General features: G+C 44.9%; 2 protein-coding genes across 2 annotated transcripts; one reads left to right on the forward strand and one right to left on the reverse strand.

Moving 5' to 3' along the window:
• Nucleotides 1-5,676: 5,676 nt before the first annotated feature.
• Nucleotides 5,677-6,394, forward strand: LOC127334642 (uncharacterized). The gene has a single exon (XM_051361161.1). It carries the CDS (start codon nt 5,694-5,696, stop codon nt 6,117-6,119), a length of 426 nt encoding a protein of 141 aa, XP_051217121.1. The 5' UTR covers nt 5,677-5,693; the 3' UTR covers nt 6,120-6,394.
• Nucleotides 6,395-6,934: 540 nt separating this feature from the next.
• On the reverse strand, nt 6,935-9,796 carry LOC127334641 (probable glucuronosyltransferase Os02g0520750). The gene is made up of 4 exons (XM_051361159.2): nt 9,440-9,796; nt 8,203-8,591; nt 7,774-8,015; nt 6,935-7,691 (listed from the first exon to the last, which is right to left on the reverse strand). The coding sequence occupies exons 1-4, from the start codon at nt 9,591-9,593 to the stop codon at nt 7,178-7,180; spliced, it is 1,299 nt and encodes a 432-aa protein (XP_051217119.1). The 5' UTR covers nt 9,594-9,796; the 3' UTR covers nt 6,935-7,177.
• Between the last annotated feature and the right edge of the window lie 4,540 nt (nt 9,797-14,336).

Consider the following 14,336-nt stretch of genomic DNA (forward strand, 5'->3'; position numbering starts at 1 on the left):
TCTCGATGCTAACCACTCATTACTATTGGCCAAAGATGAAGCGAGATGTGGAGCGCCTATGCAACTGTTGCACTACATGTCTTCAAGCTAAGTCCACCACCAACCCTTATGGTCTTTACAAAACATTACCTATTCCATATGCACCATGGTCCGATATAAGCATGGATTTCGTACTAGGATTGCCTCGCACCAAACATGGTCATGATTCAATGTTTGTGGTAGTGGATAGGTTCTCTAAAATGGCTCACTTCATACCATGCCATAAGGTCGATGATGCTTCACACATTGCTTCATTGTTTTTCAGGGAAATTGTTCGCCTATACGGAATACCGGCAAGCATTGTGTCGGATCGAGACGTCAAGTTTATGAGCTATCTATGGAAGTCGCTCATGGCAAAGTTTGGAGTGAAGCTCTTGTTCTCATCATCCTCCCACCCGCAAACGGACGGACAAACGAAAGTGGTCAATCGAAGCCTCTCAACTCTTCTACGCATACTAGTGAAGAAAAACTTGAAGTCATGGGAAGAGTGCCTTCCGCACGCGGAGTTCGCCTACAACCGAGCCACGCACTCTACAACATCACGGAGTCCCTTCATGATCGTCTACGGCTTAGACCCTCCCACGGCACTCGACATCCTACCACTCCCCCTTCATGAGAGGACAAACATGTACTTTGACAAGCGCACCGCCGCCATGAAGAAACTACATGAAGAAACAAGAGCAACCATACAAGAACATGTGCTTCGTCAAGCTACCCGCCTTAACGCCAAGAAGAAGGAAAGGATATTTCAAGAAGGAGACCTCGTTTGGATTCACCTTCGCAAAGAGTGGTTCCCTCATGAACGCAACTCAAAGCTCAAGCCAAGAGGAGATGGCCCCTTCAAGGTCCTCAAACGCATCAACAACAATGCCTACGTCATCGACATCCCGACCTCCAAGTACTTGGTGAGCAACACATTCAACATCTCGGACTTATCGCCATACCATGGAGATGACAAGTCGAAGACGACTCTTTCCCAATGGGGGGAGATGATGTAGCCCCGCTCACCGACGACACTACACCAAGACCAACAAGTCCCCCAAGTGGACCAATGACGCGGGCTCGAGTCAAAGCGCTACATGATAAGGTGAACTCGCTCCTCACCACCCTCGATCTCGGTACCCCATTGGATGGATTGCTACCTCATGCCGACAATCTTTGTGTCATTAGGTACGAGGTGCGTCAAGGCCCCGGAGAGGAGGACACACCATGGTCAAGAGGAGGAGAGGAGCAGCTGGACGTGAAGATGTGCATGGAGCTGGACTCGACGTCATCCAAAGCACGTGACAGAAGGAAGGGAGCCAGCCGGCCCAGGACCCGGCCGACCGGACCCATGACCGGGCCACCCGGTCCCAGGCCCGGCAGACCGGATTCCCAACCGGCCAGCCCGGTCCAAACCGGGCCCCAGACCGGTGCCAACCATACGCGTTACTGAGGCACTCCCGGTCACCACTCGGCGCTGGACCCGGTTTGGACCGGCCGCCCCGGCGCCAGGTCCGGTCTGACCGGGCCCCTGACCGGATTTGTCGACTTGTCTCTACCAAAACTACCTAAGTCGTTCACTTATGTACCTTTTCACCCTGCTAGCCATGTAGACCTATATAAGTACCCTGGACGCCTCTCTTTACTCCTTAGACATAATTTGAGCTTAAAACTACTTTGAGCTTTGTCTCCCTAGGGATAGATCCCCTTTGTAACCAAGGCAACTCTTGTTGTGGATCTGGATATTTGTGAGTCAGATTCTAGTGTGCTCCACTCTCTCTCACCGGTCTCCGTCTCCAACCCCAATCTCTCACCGGGAATTCTACCTCGCGTCTCTTTCGGGTGATTCTATTGGCGTGGTCCATCGAGCCACGAGGGTAAGTATCGACTGTATCGGGTTGGTGTTCGTGTGTTCTTCCTCGTGTTCTTCGCGTTCTTCTTCTTCTCTCTCTTTTCCCCTTTTTGGATTTGGGTCAATCGCGAGATCGGGCCAAAACCTAGACCTTAGATCTCATCACTCTTCTTCCTCCTTAGCCCTACCAAAACAGAAAATCTCGCTTTTATGAAAATTTATTTTTAACCCTGACAATTCTTTAAAGAAGTGTAGTATTAATTTCATATTAATGGCTTTTCAATATCATGTTCTAAGAAAAGTATGGTATCATCGGCATATTACAGTATAGAAATCCCTCCCTCAACAAGATGAGGTATTAGACTTCCAATCTGTCCATCCTCCTTTGCCCTTGCAATTAAAATGGCCAACATATCTGCATCAATGTTAAATAACATGGGTGACAATGGATCGCCCTATCGAAGACCTTTCCTGGTTTAAAAATAGTGACCAATGTCATCATTGACCTTGATCCCTACACTTCCTCCTCTAACGAATTGTTCTATGAGTTTACACCATTTAGGGTTAAAACCTTTCATGTGCATGGCTTGTTGAAGAAAATGCCATTTTACCTTGTCATAAGCTTTCTTAAAATCTATTTTAAAAATTACTCCATCCATTTTCTTTCGATGCAGTTCATGGATAGTTTCATGTAAGACAACTACTCCTTCAAGTATATGTCGTCCTGACATTAATACCGACTGCGTAGGGCTGATCACTGTTTGGCAACAGTGTTAACTCTACTTGTAGCGATCTTCGTGAAAATTTAAAACTAACATTGAGAAGGAAGATTGGTCTATATTGTTGAATCTGAACAGCATTCTCCTTCTTGGGTAACAGGATAATAACACCAAAATTCGATTTGAACAACTGTAATTCCCCTGAATGAAGTTGATAGAACATTGGCATTAAATCACCCTTAATAACATCCCAAATTTTTTGATAGAATTCAGCAGGAAAACCGTCAGGTCCCGGAGCATTATTTAACACCATTTGAAAAATAGCATCCTTGACCTCCTTCTCAGTAAATTCGGCCACTAGAATGTTATTCTCTTCTGAGGTTAATTGGGGAATATCCTGACAGAAATCCTCATTCATTGTGAGGGTAGAAGCAGCTGGCTCTCCAAACAACTTCTTATAATATTCAGATATATAGACCTGTAAATTCTCATCTCCCACTATGGTTCCTTCATCATGTTCTAAGTGAAAAAAAATCTTCTTTCTATGTTTTCCATTTGCAATAGGTGAAAAAAGTTAGTATTATTTCCCTCCTCTTGAATATATTTAACCTTGGCTCTCAGTGTCTATTTTGACTCCTCATCTCTACGAAGCTTTGTTATATCAAATTTGCTTTCCTTAATTTTGCTCTCTCGACATCATTTAGAGGGGCTGTCTCAACTTTCAAATCCAACTCCCTATTAAGAATAGCATTTTTCTTTCTTGTATTGACCACTTATATATTTTGCCCAGCCTTTCAGAAAACGGTGAAGATGACGAATTTTGTTCTGCCAAATTGCGATAGGAGAATCCCCACGAGTCTCATCCTCCCATTCAGCTTTCACTATCTCGTAAAAATTATCATGTTTCAACCATGAAAATTCAAAAGAGAAATGAGCTTTATTGCCTGTGTGAGCCTGATTACCCGAATAAATTAAGAGAGGAGCGCGATCAGAACTAGATCTTGTTAGAGCTATAACAGTCACCAACGGGAATTTTTGTTCCCAATTGACTGTCGAGAGAACTCGATCAAGTTTCTCGTAAGAATGTAAATTATTTGTTTCAGCCACTTCTGTTCGAAGCATAACTATTTATCAGACATAAAGTAAAAAATCAAAAGGAAAAAAAGGTGCGCCGACGACAACCCTTGAAATACCCTATACACCGAGGGCCTCTAACGTGGCCGTCAACATACACCTACTGCGGTCACGCTTTCGTCGGTGGTGAAACTGTGCGGCCACATGGCAGGAATCTAGGCTACCATATATGGTTTTGCCAATGCGCAAGACCATATTTTGCCGATATTATGTCCCAAAACCCCTTGCATACCCACATGTATGCCGAGGCCTATATGTCGATGGCCCCTATATCGTGCCACATATGTGTGTTTTAAACATAGCACGAAACCAATTTTCCAAAAATATCTGCAGTAGAGATATTATTTTTTTATATTACAGCCACTCTATATTCCAACTAAGATAACTTTTACCACTATATTACTGCCATATAATTTGTTTTAAAGTTTCCTTCCGGATGCACTAATTGTGACGTGATGGTGCTTAATGTACTGTAAAAGGCAAGCTAATTATATTTTTCCTTCTCGTGTACAATAGACGTGATGTTTTTTTGTGTGTGGGAAACGCGTGATGGTACTTGTATATGTAAAGCCCTCTAGACTCATCCTTTTATTTTTATTTCCTACGGGAGATGGCACGTGATATATATGGTGTATGTCCGAAAAGTGTGTTCCTATATGGTACGTAAAATGTTTAAATCTAGACCACTAAAATTACAAATCTAACAGCTAATAATTCTGATGATGTTGATCAATATAGTGTCTCAATTTCAGATCCTGTATTTTATTTCCTACGGGAGATGGCACGTGATATATGGTGTATGTCCGAAAACTGTGTTCCTATATGATACGTAAATCTAACAGTTAAAATAATTCTGATGATGTAGATCAATATAGTGTCTCTATTTTAGACCCCGTATTGTGCTTTTAGTATATAATAGATAGAATAGTGAAAACTGTCTTTACCTCTTGGGCGCTCCCTGCTGTTTTTTTTAAATTAAATACCATACATATTTGTTTTAAAAAATCTGAAAATAAATCTGCACATATTAGATTATGTAACCTACAAGCTTTAATATTAAATTGTTTATATTGCAGGCTACACAAAAAAGATAAAATCTGTTGAAATTTGGAGATTTGAAATATGCATATCCAGATGCACACGTTTGTCATTTTTGTGTAGCCTAAAATACAAAATATTTGAAATTGAAATTTTCCAGGTTAGTGGGATAAATCATTGGTTGCACCAGGATTTTTTTTCTAAATTTTTTGAAACTCGTAATCATGATTTTTAATTTTTAAAAAACAGCAGGAGGAGGAGCCAAAAATCTCCATCCATAGAATTGATGTTATTCTGCATTTATTGGAGAGCCACCATGAGTAACAGCTTTGATCAAGGAGAGGATTTTTTTCACCAAAGCCTTGTTTCTCTAACAGATCAATTAAGATATCTAAACATTTTTTTTATCAAAAGTTTTTTCATGATCTACCATTAAGACTAGGCCTTGAGTTTTAGCATGAACACGTGAACGATAATTTCAGAAAAAAAAACAAGATGAAACCAACAGTAGGAGGAACCACTGTTGTATTTGATATAGGAGGTGGTGAGTCTCGAACTCTGACTGTTTAGTACAACTTCACATGTACTAACCAGTAAGACTCAGATTCTTTCTCGTGAATGGATAATTTCATGTGTAGTGTCTACCCTTTCTAGTTAGACCAAATTACGAAGTGGCCAACTGATGGTCATATATGAACTATGGGGATAAACCTATTTATTCATATTTCTTTGGTCACGCATATCCCATGCATCCATCCATACATTAATCACCCGTATCGTGTGTGTGCGTGCGCGGAAAAGCAACTGCGGCTCACACCAAAAATGCAAGTCCAGAGAGATACGCCACGCTAAGCCCCGCAAGCTCCCCTATATAAACCATCTCATCACTACACAATTGTACCCATCCATCTATACACCGCAACACCAGCATGGCTAGCACCAACTCCGCCCTCCTCCTCCTGGTCCTCGTGGCCCTGGCCGGCCTCGCTGATCTCCAGGTCGCGGCGAGACCCGTCGACGTTGCAGCAGCGAAGCACCCGGTGACCGACAATTCTGCTCCGGAGCTGGACGGGATGATGGAGTGCATGATCGGATGCTTCACCACGGTGATGAGCTGCGCCTTCGGGTGCATGGGCAAGGGCCCCGACCTGCCGCTCTGCGTCATCAGCTGCAACCAGAAGAGCATCGTCTGCATGATCCGCTGCGGCCTCTCGCCCTCGCCACCGGGGCCCAAGCCGCCGGCGCCACCCGCACCCACCCCAAAGCCGCCCTCACCCAAGCCGGCGCCCCCCAAGCCGCCAGCGCCAGCGCCCGGCCCGCCTTACGCCGCCCACAACACTGAGACCTCCGTCTAGACTCCCATGATTACCATGCACTTATCACACCAGTCCAGTATATACCAATTAACTTAAAAGAAGATACGTATATATCATGGAGATATCCAGAGATATATATTATATAACTAGTGCTCGTTATATAGCTTATTACTTAATTATATCATATATATATGACACTACGACTCATATAGTGAGTGCACTTATACTATATTTAAGCTATATGTACATTGGTACGAGACTACATAAATATGTAATGATAGCTCATTTATATGTATTACTCCATGGCCCCAAAAGTGTTACAGGATTGCTCTACTATACTCTGTGCCAGCACCGAGTAGATTCGATCTGCCGTCAAACCATGTATTCTTCTCAGTTCTCACAGGTGACAGGTTAAGCTAGATTTCATAGAAGTTCAGCGTTTCTTCGTTGTGGTGTACACACGAAACCTTGATTTGAATCTGGCCCAGCCTGTCAGTGTGTTGTATCATAAGTATCTCTTAAATGTGGAAATAAGCTACTCCAAACAGGTTACTAGTGCAACACTTGTATGTGAGCCTTCAGGAGTTTTGCGTCACATCCCTTCGATATGGAAATATGTCTCAACTATGAAACTTCATAAAATGAAGATGTCGAAATGTAACTTTACAAATATGTGAGAAACTGTACTTATGATATTGCTCCAGTGTCTGTTTACAGCCTCATGACCAGCGAGAATTGCATCTTTTTTTCTTAACTTCAGTCACTTGTGAGTTGTGACAGTATAGTGTGGATAATCTGGAACCCCATATAACACAATCACGAAAATTGCTAACCAACATGACAAGAGAACTAACTTAGGTTGACAAGTATGGTCATTTCATTTCTTTAATTCTTTATATAATTACAAAGTTACAATCGGTTCTGGTCCCGTAAAATCTGCGTTCTTTTTAGTTCAGTCTTCTCAGTGACATCAGAGAATATACAACACAGTTAAATACCATAGAACTCTATGGATCTTAAAACTTCTACGAGAAAGGTACAAAAAAACAGAACATCAAAAGGTCATCAAAGCCAAGTCTTGCAAGGAAGATTCTGTGTTACCAAGGCTTCAGGTCTCCAACAGGCCCGGCTGTCCAGTTGAGATGCTTCTCACCGGGCTGTAAGTACACATTCTCTGGGTGTGGGAGTTTGCGAGCAAGGCCGTTTAGAATCTGATGGAATGCGTCTCTGGGTTGCGCTGGCTGCGGAAACAACATGGCCTTCTTCATTGATGGATTGGCAAGCAATCTTTGCTTCCTTAGGATATCGTCAATTGGAATAGACGTTAGAATTGAATCTAGCTTCGGAACATCTTCCTCGTCAACAAAAACACCAATTTCGTCCCAAGGGATTGCGTCGGCAAAAGGAAGCACAATGTCGTCAGCTATGATGACTGGAATGCATCCAAAAACCACAGCCTCCACCAGCCTAGGGCTCCATGGTGCCCACCCCAAAGGACAGAGGCAGAAGACTGAGCGCTGCATATCTTCATAGTAGGTGGCAGGGTGTTCTGTGGAGATGTCAAAGAGAGCATTGTTTTTGAAGTTCTCCCACAATGAAGCTCGAGCACCTCTACATAACACACTTAACAAAGTAAGTAACAGGATCAAGTATCATGCGAAAGAGATATATGATTTCTGGGAGTAATTCTTACCTTGCATAATACCCACCCTCGGGGTCATTCCCATTGTCATAGAACAATCCCCTGAAGTAAACAAAGATTGAACGGGCAGTATCGGGAGGAATCAAGTGAGCCTGCATTTTCTGTGGTGGTGCAAATGGCGGTATCGTGATAGAACCCTCTTTCAAGCAGACATGGTTCTTCTGTCCAAATGTTTGAACCAACGTAGCACGGCGTAGCAGTGGAAGAATTCCACGTGCAATGGCATTCTCTTCCTGGAAGGATAAATGACGATTACACATATAACCTCAGAATAAATGGCTGCTAAAGCCAGAAGGCAGGATGTATCCCAGGTCACGTATCTCTGCTAAAAGTTACTGTTTGTGCAACTAAAATCGTGAGTAGCTGTCGCGGTCTCAAGGACATTGGAAGTATGAAGCAGGCAATCCAACATATTTTTACCTGATAATGAAAGCATGCCGCAAAGTCATGTGGAACAACAAAGAAGTGATCTCCTCCATCAGTTCTATTCCAGAAAGGCCACTTTTTTGAGATAAACTGGATCGCGCTTCTCATCATCCTTGGAGACTTAAATGGTAACGGAAGTCCAGCACGAGTTAGATCACAAGTAGTGTAAACAGGAGTGTAGAACCAATCAGCCTCTTCAGGGTTAACCGTCCTCACTGCACTGGAGAGCAAGAAACGGTGCATGAATATCTCGGCAGCAAACATGTGACTGAGGCATCGGGGATCCTTGGTGACAAGCCTCTTGTTGTACTTGCTTGGTAAATCATAGATGAAAACCTTCAACTTCCCAACAGGATTGTCTTCTAGCACATCACCAGCACTTCCTGCAGATCAAAGGTCTTGGTTGAGTGGAAGCCCACGATAATTTCCACAAGCTACCGAACAGATTCTAAGGAGACCAATAATGCAACCATAATGAACAGGCTAATAACTAATAAGGTGGGAATAGCATGTGTTTGTGCAGGAGAAAACATATTAACGAAATGCAAGTCCAGGGAAGTCTATTCGATAAAGCCTTTAAACATGATTGGCCGGACCTAAAGTACGGTGGCTGATGCATCATTCAGAACAGTATATCGTCATCGGGTATTTTCTGCCACAAACCGAACTTATGGCCAACTACCTAACTTACAACTACCCCATTGATTGGATACGTTGTGAGATAGGCATCAAGCATAATTAATTTGCATGCACACAGTGTCACTACTCATGGTAGATGAATAGGCCGTTTTCAACGACATCACTGAAAGCAATTGGAATTGCAGATCGTGCAGGCAGATATGGATAGCTAAACTTAAAGTGGAGGAAATTAAGTATTCCCATGATAATGCTATGTTTTGGAAAAAAAAAATAGTTTTGTTGGCATTGTCAGTGTAGTATTAAGAAAAGTATGTGATTTTAAGTTGTTAACAATCAGATAGCTTTTACAATTCACAAATTTCAACAAATTGCAGTATCAAATAATGATGGCATGTACTACTGTCCATGATAAGCTAAGAAGTCCATGGCAGCGGCAACTCCAGAATCTAAACTAGCAACAGCATCCCAACTTGAAACCAAAAGAAAAGGGTAAATTTCAGCCGCCGTGCGGAACCCAGCACAAGAATTCTCCGATTCGCGTGCTCACAACCCACCAATCAGAACCAGCACCAGGCAGAAAAGGAAAGGTCACCTGAGATGCGCTCGGTGTTCCGCTGACCGTCCCTCCCTTCCACCGCGTCGGCGGCAGCAGCCAGCGGGTGGAGCAAAAGATGTGAGAAGCAGGCGGCCACAAGGAGAACCGTCACAGGAAGCCGCCCATGCTTCGCGCCCGCCATGGGCGCCATCGTGCCCAGCTAGAAGAAGAAGCTTCCCAGAGAGAGGAGCAGGGCGAGAGATCCTAGGGAGGAAGTGTTTAGTTAGGGGGCAGAGAAGATTGCTGGAGCAGGAAGGGAGAGAGGGAAGAGCTAAATGGGGGTTTGCTTTGTTGCTTGCGAGGACAAGACTGCAGAGGGAGAGGGGAATGTGTCAAAAAGGGGTGGGTGAAGAGGAAAGAACACGTCTGACCAGAAATAATCAGAAAGTCGGGACTTCCGAAATTTTGATAGAAACATCAAATGGAGCTCGACCTCCATGTACCATATTTTCTGAAAAAATAAAAAACTTCATTATTTATGTCAAACTAATCTAGAAAAGTCATACATTGTTATGTACTACCAAATGTGTCTGTGCATCGTCGTCGCACTCGTTGTCGATTTTCTTAGGCTTAGAGTGCTGGGGCACCCGATCAGATACGTTGCTGCTAGTTGCTGATGCCGACCTAAGTTGCTCCTTGCCATCACGTCCGAGCTTTTGCCGCCCGTGGATCTGATAGATGACGTGGATGGCACTTTTAGTGGTGTTGATGCTTCCACCGTCGAACCGGGAGAAGGGTGGGTGGGTGTGGACGAAAATTTATTGATTCGAAGCGCACCTGGTTACCTGATCTAGTTGAGTTGTTGCTTGAAGGTCTAGGACATCCAGCATTACAAGTCGTTCAGCATGTTCTTCGTAGTCATGAGTTACTATCTACACATGAGTTCAACAAAATTGAGTCTGTTTGTGATGCTTGTCAGCAAGGGAAGAGTCATCAGTTGCCCTTTTCCTTGTCTACTCGTGTAACACAGTTTCCATTAGAGATTATTTATTCTGATATTTGGGGCCCTGCTCAGACCTCTGTTAGTGGACATCGTTATTATGTGAGTTTTATTGATGCTTATAGTCGTTTTACTTGGCTCTATTTACTCAAACATAAATCTGATGCCTATGCTGTGTTTCTCCAGTTCCAAAAACATGTTGAACGTCTCCTGAATCGAAAGATTATTCATGTACAAACTGATTGGGGTGGGGAGTATGAGAAGCTTCATCCCTTCTTTCTTAACTTGGGTGTCTCACATCGTGTGTCTTGTCCCCACACACACCAACAAAATGGCACCATCGAGCGTAAGCACCGTCACATTGTTGAAACCGGTCTTACTTTACTAGCACATGCATCTGTTCCCTTGTGTTATTGGAATGATGTTTTCTCTACAGCTTGTTTCCTCAATAACAGGCTTCCTAGTCACACCATTGCGATGAAAACACCTCTTCAGAAACTTCTCAATGAAATACCTGACTATACCTTTTTTAAGGTGTTTGGGTGTGCTTGCTGGCCACACCTTCGACCATATAACAATCATAAACTTGATTTTCGTTCGAAGAAGTGTGTGTTCCTGGGCTATAGCTCTCTTCATAAGGGATACAAATGTCTTCATGTTCCGTCTAGTCGTGTCTACATATCTAGGGACGTTATTTTTTACAAGAACGTTTTTCCCTTTGCCAACAGGCCCAACTCTCATGATCTACCCCCTGTGTCGGAGTCATCTTTACTTTCAGCTGACCGCTTTATGGATGTTGCACATGCCTTTCCCTTGCTTGCTGACCATGGTGCAGGTATCGGACGCGGGAGTCGGCTCGACGTTTTCACTCCAACACCGGACGCTCACGTCGATCATGGGCTGCATGGGAACGCTTCGGGCTGCGTGCAGCCATGCACAACTCCTCCCACCGAGCTTGGCTCTTTTTTGGGCTCTGTGCCAGCCGAGCCGCAAGCCACCATGTATGGCTATTGCCCCGCCTCGGGCTCTGCGCCTGCCACTCCCGCCTCCGCCTCGGACCTCTGCCCCGCTCAATCAGTGGTCGCTCCAGCGCAGCAGCACCAGCACGCCCTGCAGCAGCAGCGTGGGTCGATGCATGCCCCGCAGCAGCGTGGGTCGATGCATGCCTGATGACGCGTCAAGCACACGCCCGTTGGGAACCCCAAGAGGAAGGTGTGATGCGTACAGCAGCAAGTTTTCCCTCAGTAAGAAACCAAGGTTATCGAACCAGTAGGAGTCAAGGATCACGTGAAGGTTGTTGGCGGAGGAGTGTAGTGCGGCGCAACACCAGGGATTCCGGCGCCAACGTGGAACCTGCACAACACAATAAAAGTACTTTGCCCCAACTTAACAGTGAGGTTGTGAATCTCACCGACTTGCTGTAAACAAAGGATTAAACGTATGGTGTGGAAAATGATGTTTGTTTGCGAAGAACAGTAAAGAACAATGTTTGCAGTAGATTGTATTCAGATGTAAAAGAATGGACCGGGGTCCACAGTTCACTAGTGGTGTCTCTCCAATAAGAAATAGCATGTTGGGTGAACAAATTACAGTTGGGCAATTGACAAATAAAGAGGGCATAACAATGCACATACATATCACGATGACTACTATGAGATTTAATCAGGGCATTACGATAAAGTACATAGACCGCTATCCAGCATGCATCTATGCCTAAAAAGTCCACCTTCGGGTTAGCATCCGCACCCCTTCCAGTATTAAGTTGCAAACAACAAACAATTGCATTAAGTATGGTGCGTAATGTAATCAACACAAAATCCTTAGACAAAGCATTGATGTTTTATCCCTAGTGGCAACAGCACATCCACAACCTTAGAACTTTCTGTCACTGTCCCAGATTCAATGGAGGCATGAACCCACTATCGAGCATAAATACTCCCTCTTGGAGTTACAAGTATCAACTTGGCCAGAGCCTCTACTAGCAACGGAGAGCATGCAAGAACATAAACAACACATATATGATAGATTGATAATCAACTTGACATAGTATTCCATATTCATCGGATCCCAACAAACACAACATGTAGCATTACAAATAGATGATCTTGATCATGATAGGCAGCTCACAAGATCTAACATGATAGCACAATGAGGAGAAGACAACCATCTAGCTACTTCTATGGACCCATAGTCCAAGGATGAACTACTCACACATCAGTCCGGAGGCGATCATGGTGATGTAGAGTCCTCCGGGAGATGATTCCCCTCTCCGGTAGGGTGCCGGAGGCGATCTCCTGAATCCCCCGAGATGGGATTGGCGGCGGCTGCGTCTCTGGAAGGTTTTTCCGTATCGTGGTTCTCGGTAATAGGGTTTTCGCGACGGAGGGAATAAATAGGCGGAAGGGCAGGGTCGGTGGAGGCACGAGGGCCCCACACCATAGGGCGGCGCGGGCCCCACCCAGGCCGCGCGGCCCTGTGGTCTGGGCGCCTCGTCGCCCCACTTCGTATCCCCTTCGGTCTTCTGGAAGCTCCGTGGAAAAATAAGACCCTGGGCGTTGATTTCGTCCAATTCCGAGAATATTTCCTTTGTAGGATTTCTGAAACCAAAAACAGCAGAAAACATCAACTGGCTCTTCGGCATCTCGTCAATAGGTTAGTGCCGGAAAATGCATAATAATGATGTAAAGTGTGTATAAAACATGTGAGTATCATCGTAAAAGTAGCATGGAACATAAGAAATTATAGATACGTTTGAGACGTATCAATGCCCCGCAGCAGCTGTCGCTGCATGGCGAGCAGCAGCGTGGGTCGCTGTCTGCCCCGCAGCCTGTCCCGCTGCATGGCCTGCTGCAGCACTGCACGTCTGCAGCACCTGACGAGGACGCAGACGCTTCGCCCTGCATGTCTGCCGCACCTGACGAGGACGCTTCGCCCGCAGCGCCTGGTCGGCCGGCCGAATCCGTCTCAATTCTTTCAGCGCCAGCTCCATCTTGTTCCAATGCGGATTCTACAGCAACGCCAGTGGTCACATCACTGCCTTCTGCTCCGCCTGCTGGACCTATGACACGACGGCAACACGGTATACATCATCCTAAAAAGCGCACTGGTGGTACAGTTGCCTGGACTTGTGTACTTGCAGCTCATGCGGCACTGAAGCACACTCTTGAGCCTCGTGATTACAAAGAAGCACTTCGCACTTCACACTAGCGTGATGCTACGGAGACTGAATTTTCTGCTCTTCAAGAAAATCAGACTTGGCGCTTGGTTCCTCCTGTTTCTGGTGTGAATTTAATTTACTCTCGATGGGTGTTCAAGGTGAAGCTTTGTGCAGATGGTTCTATTAAGAGGTATAAGGCATGTCTTGTTGCAAAGGGGTACAAGGAGCGTTATGGTCTGGATTATGAAGAGACTTTCAGTCATGTGGTCAAGCCAGCTACTATTCGCCTGTTGCTAGCCATGGCTCTCTCTCACAGATGGTACCTTCGCCAGCTTGATATTCAGAACGTCTTTCCCAATGGTTATTTGGATGAAGAGGTATATATGCGTCAGCCACCTGGTTTTGTTGATCCTGATAAGCCTGGTCATTACTGCAAGCTCATTAGGTCACTATATGGACTGAAGGAAGCTCCTCGGGCATGGCATGCACGTCTCAGCTCTGTGCTTGGGTCATTGGGATTCTCTCCTTCTGTGACTGATACGTCGTTGTTTGTTCTTCGGCGTTCTGATATTACAGTCTATCTGCTGATTTATGTTGATGATATAATTGTTCTCAGTTCTACAGCTGCTGCTATTCCCAAGTTGATCAGTCAGCTTTGCTCTGAGTTCTCTGTCAAGGACCTTGGGGTCCTACATTATTTCCTGGAGATTGAGGTGTCCTCGTCCTCTTCTGGCAGTCTTCTCCTTCGAGAGCGCAAGTATGCACTTGAACTTCTTACTCGTGCGGGAATGTTGAAG

This window comes from Lolium perenne, chromosome 6 (genome assembly GCF_019359855.2).
Source record: "Lolium perenne isolate Kyuss_39 chromosome 6, Kyuss_2.0, whole genome shotgun sequence".
Classification (NCBI taxonomy): Eukaryota; Viridiplantae; Streptophyta; class Magnoliopsida; order Poales; family Poaceae; genus Lolium; species Lolium perenne.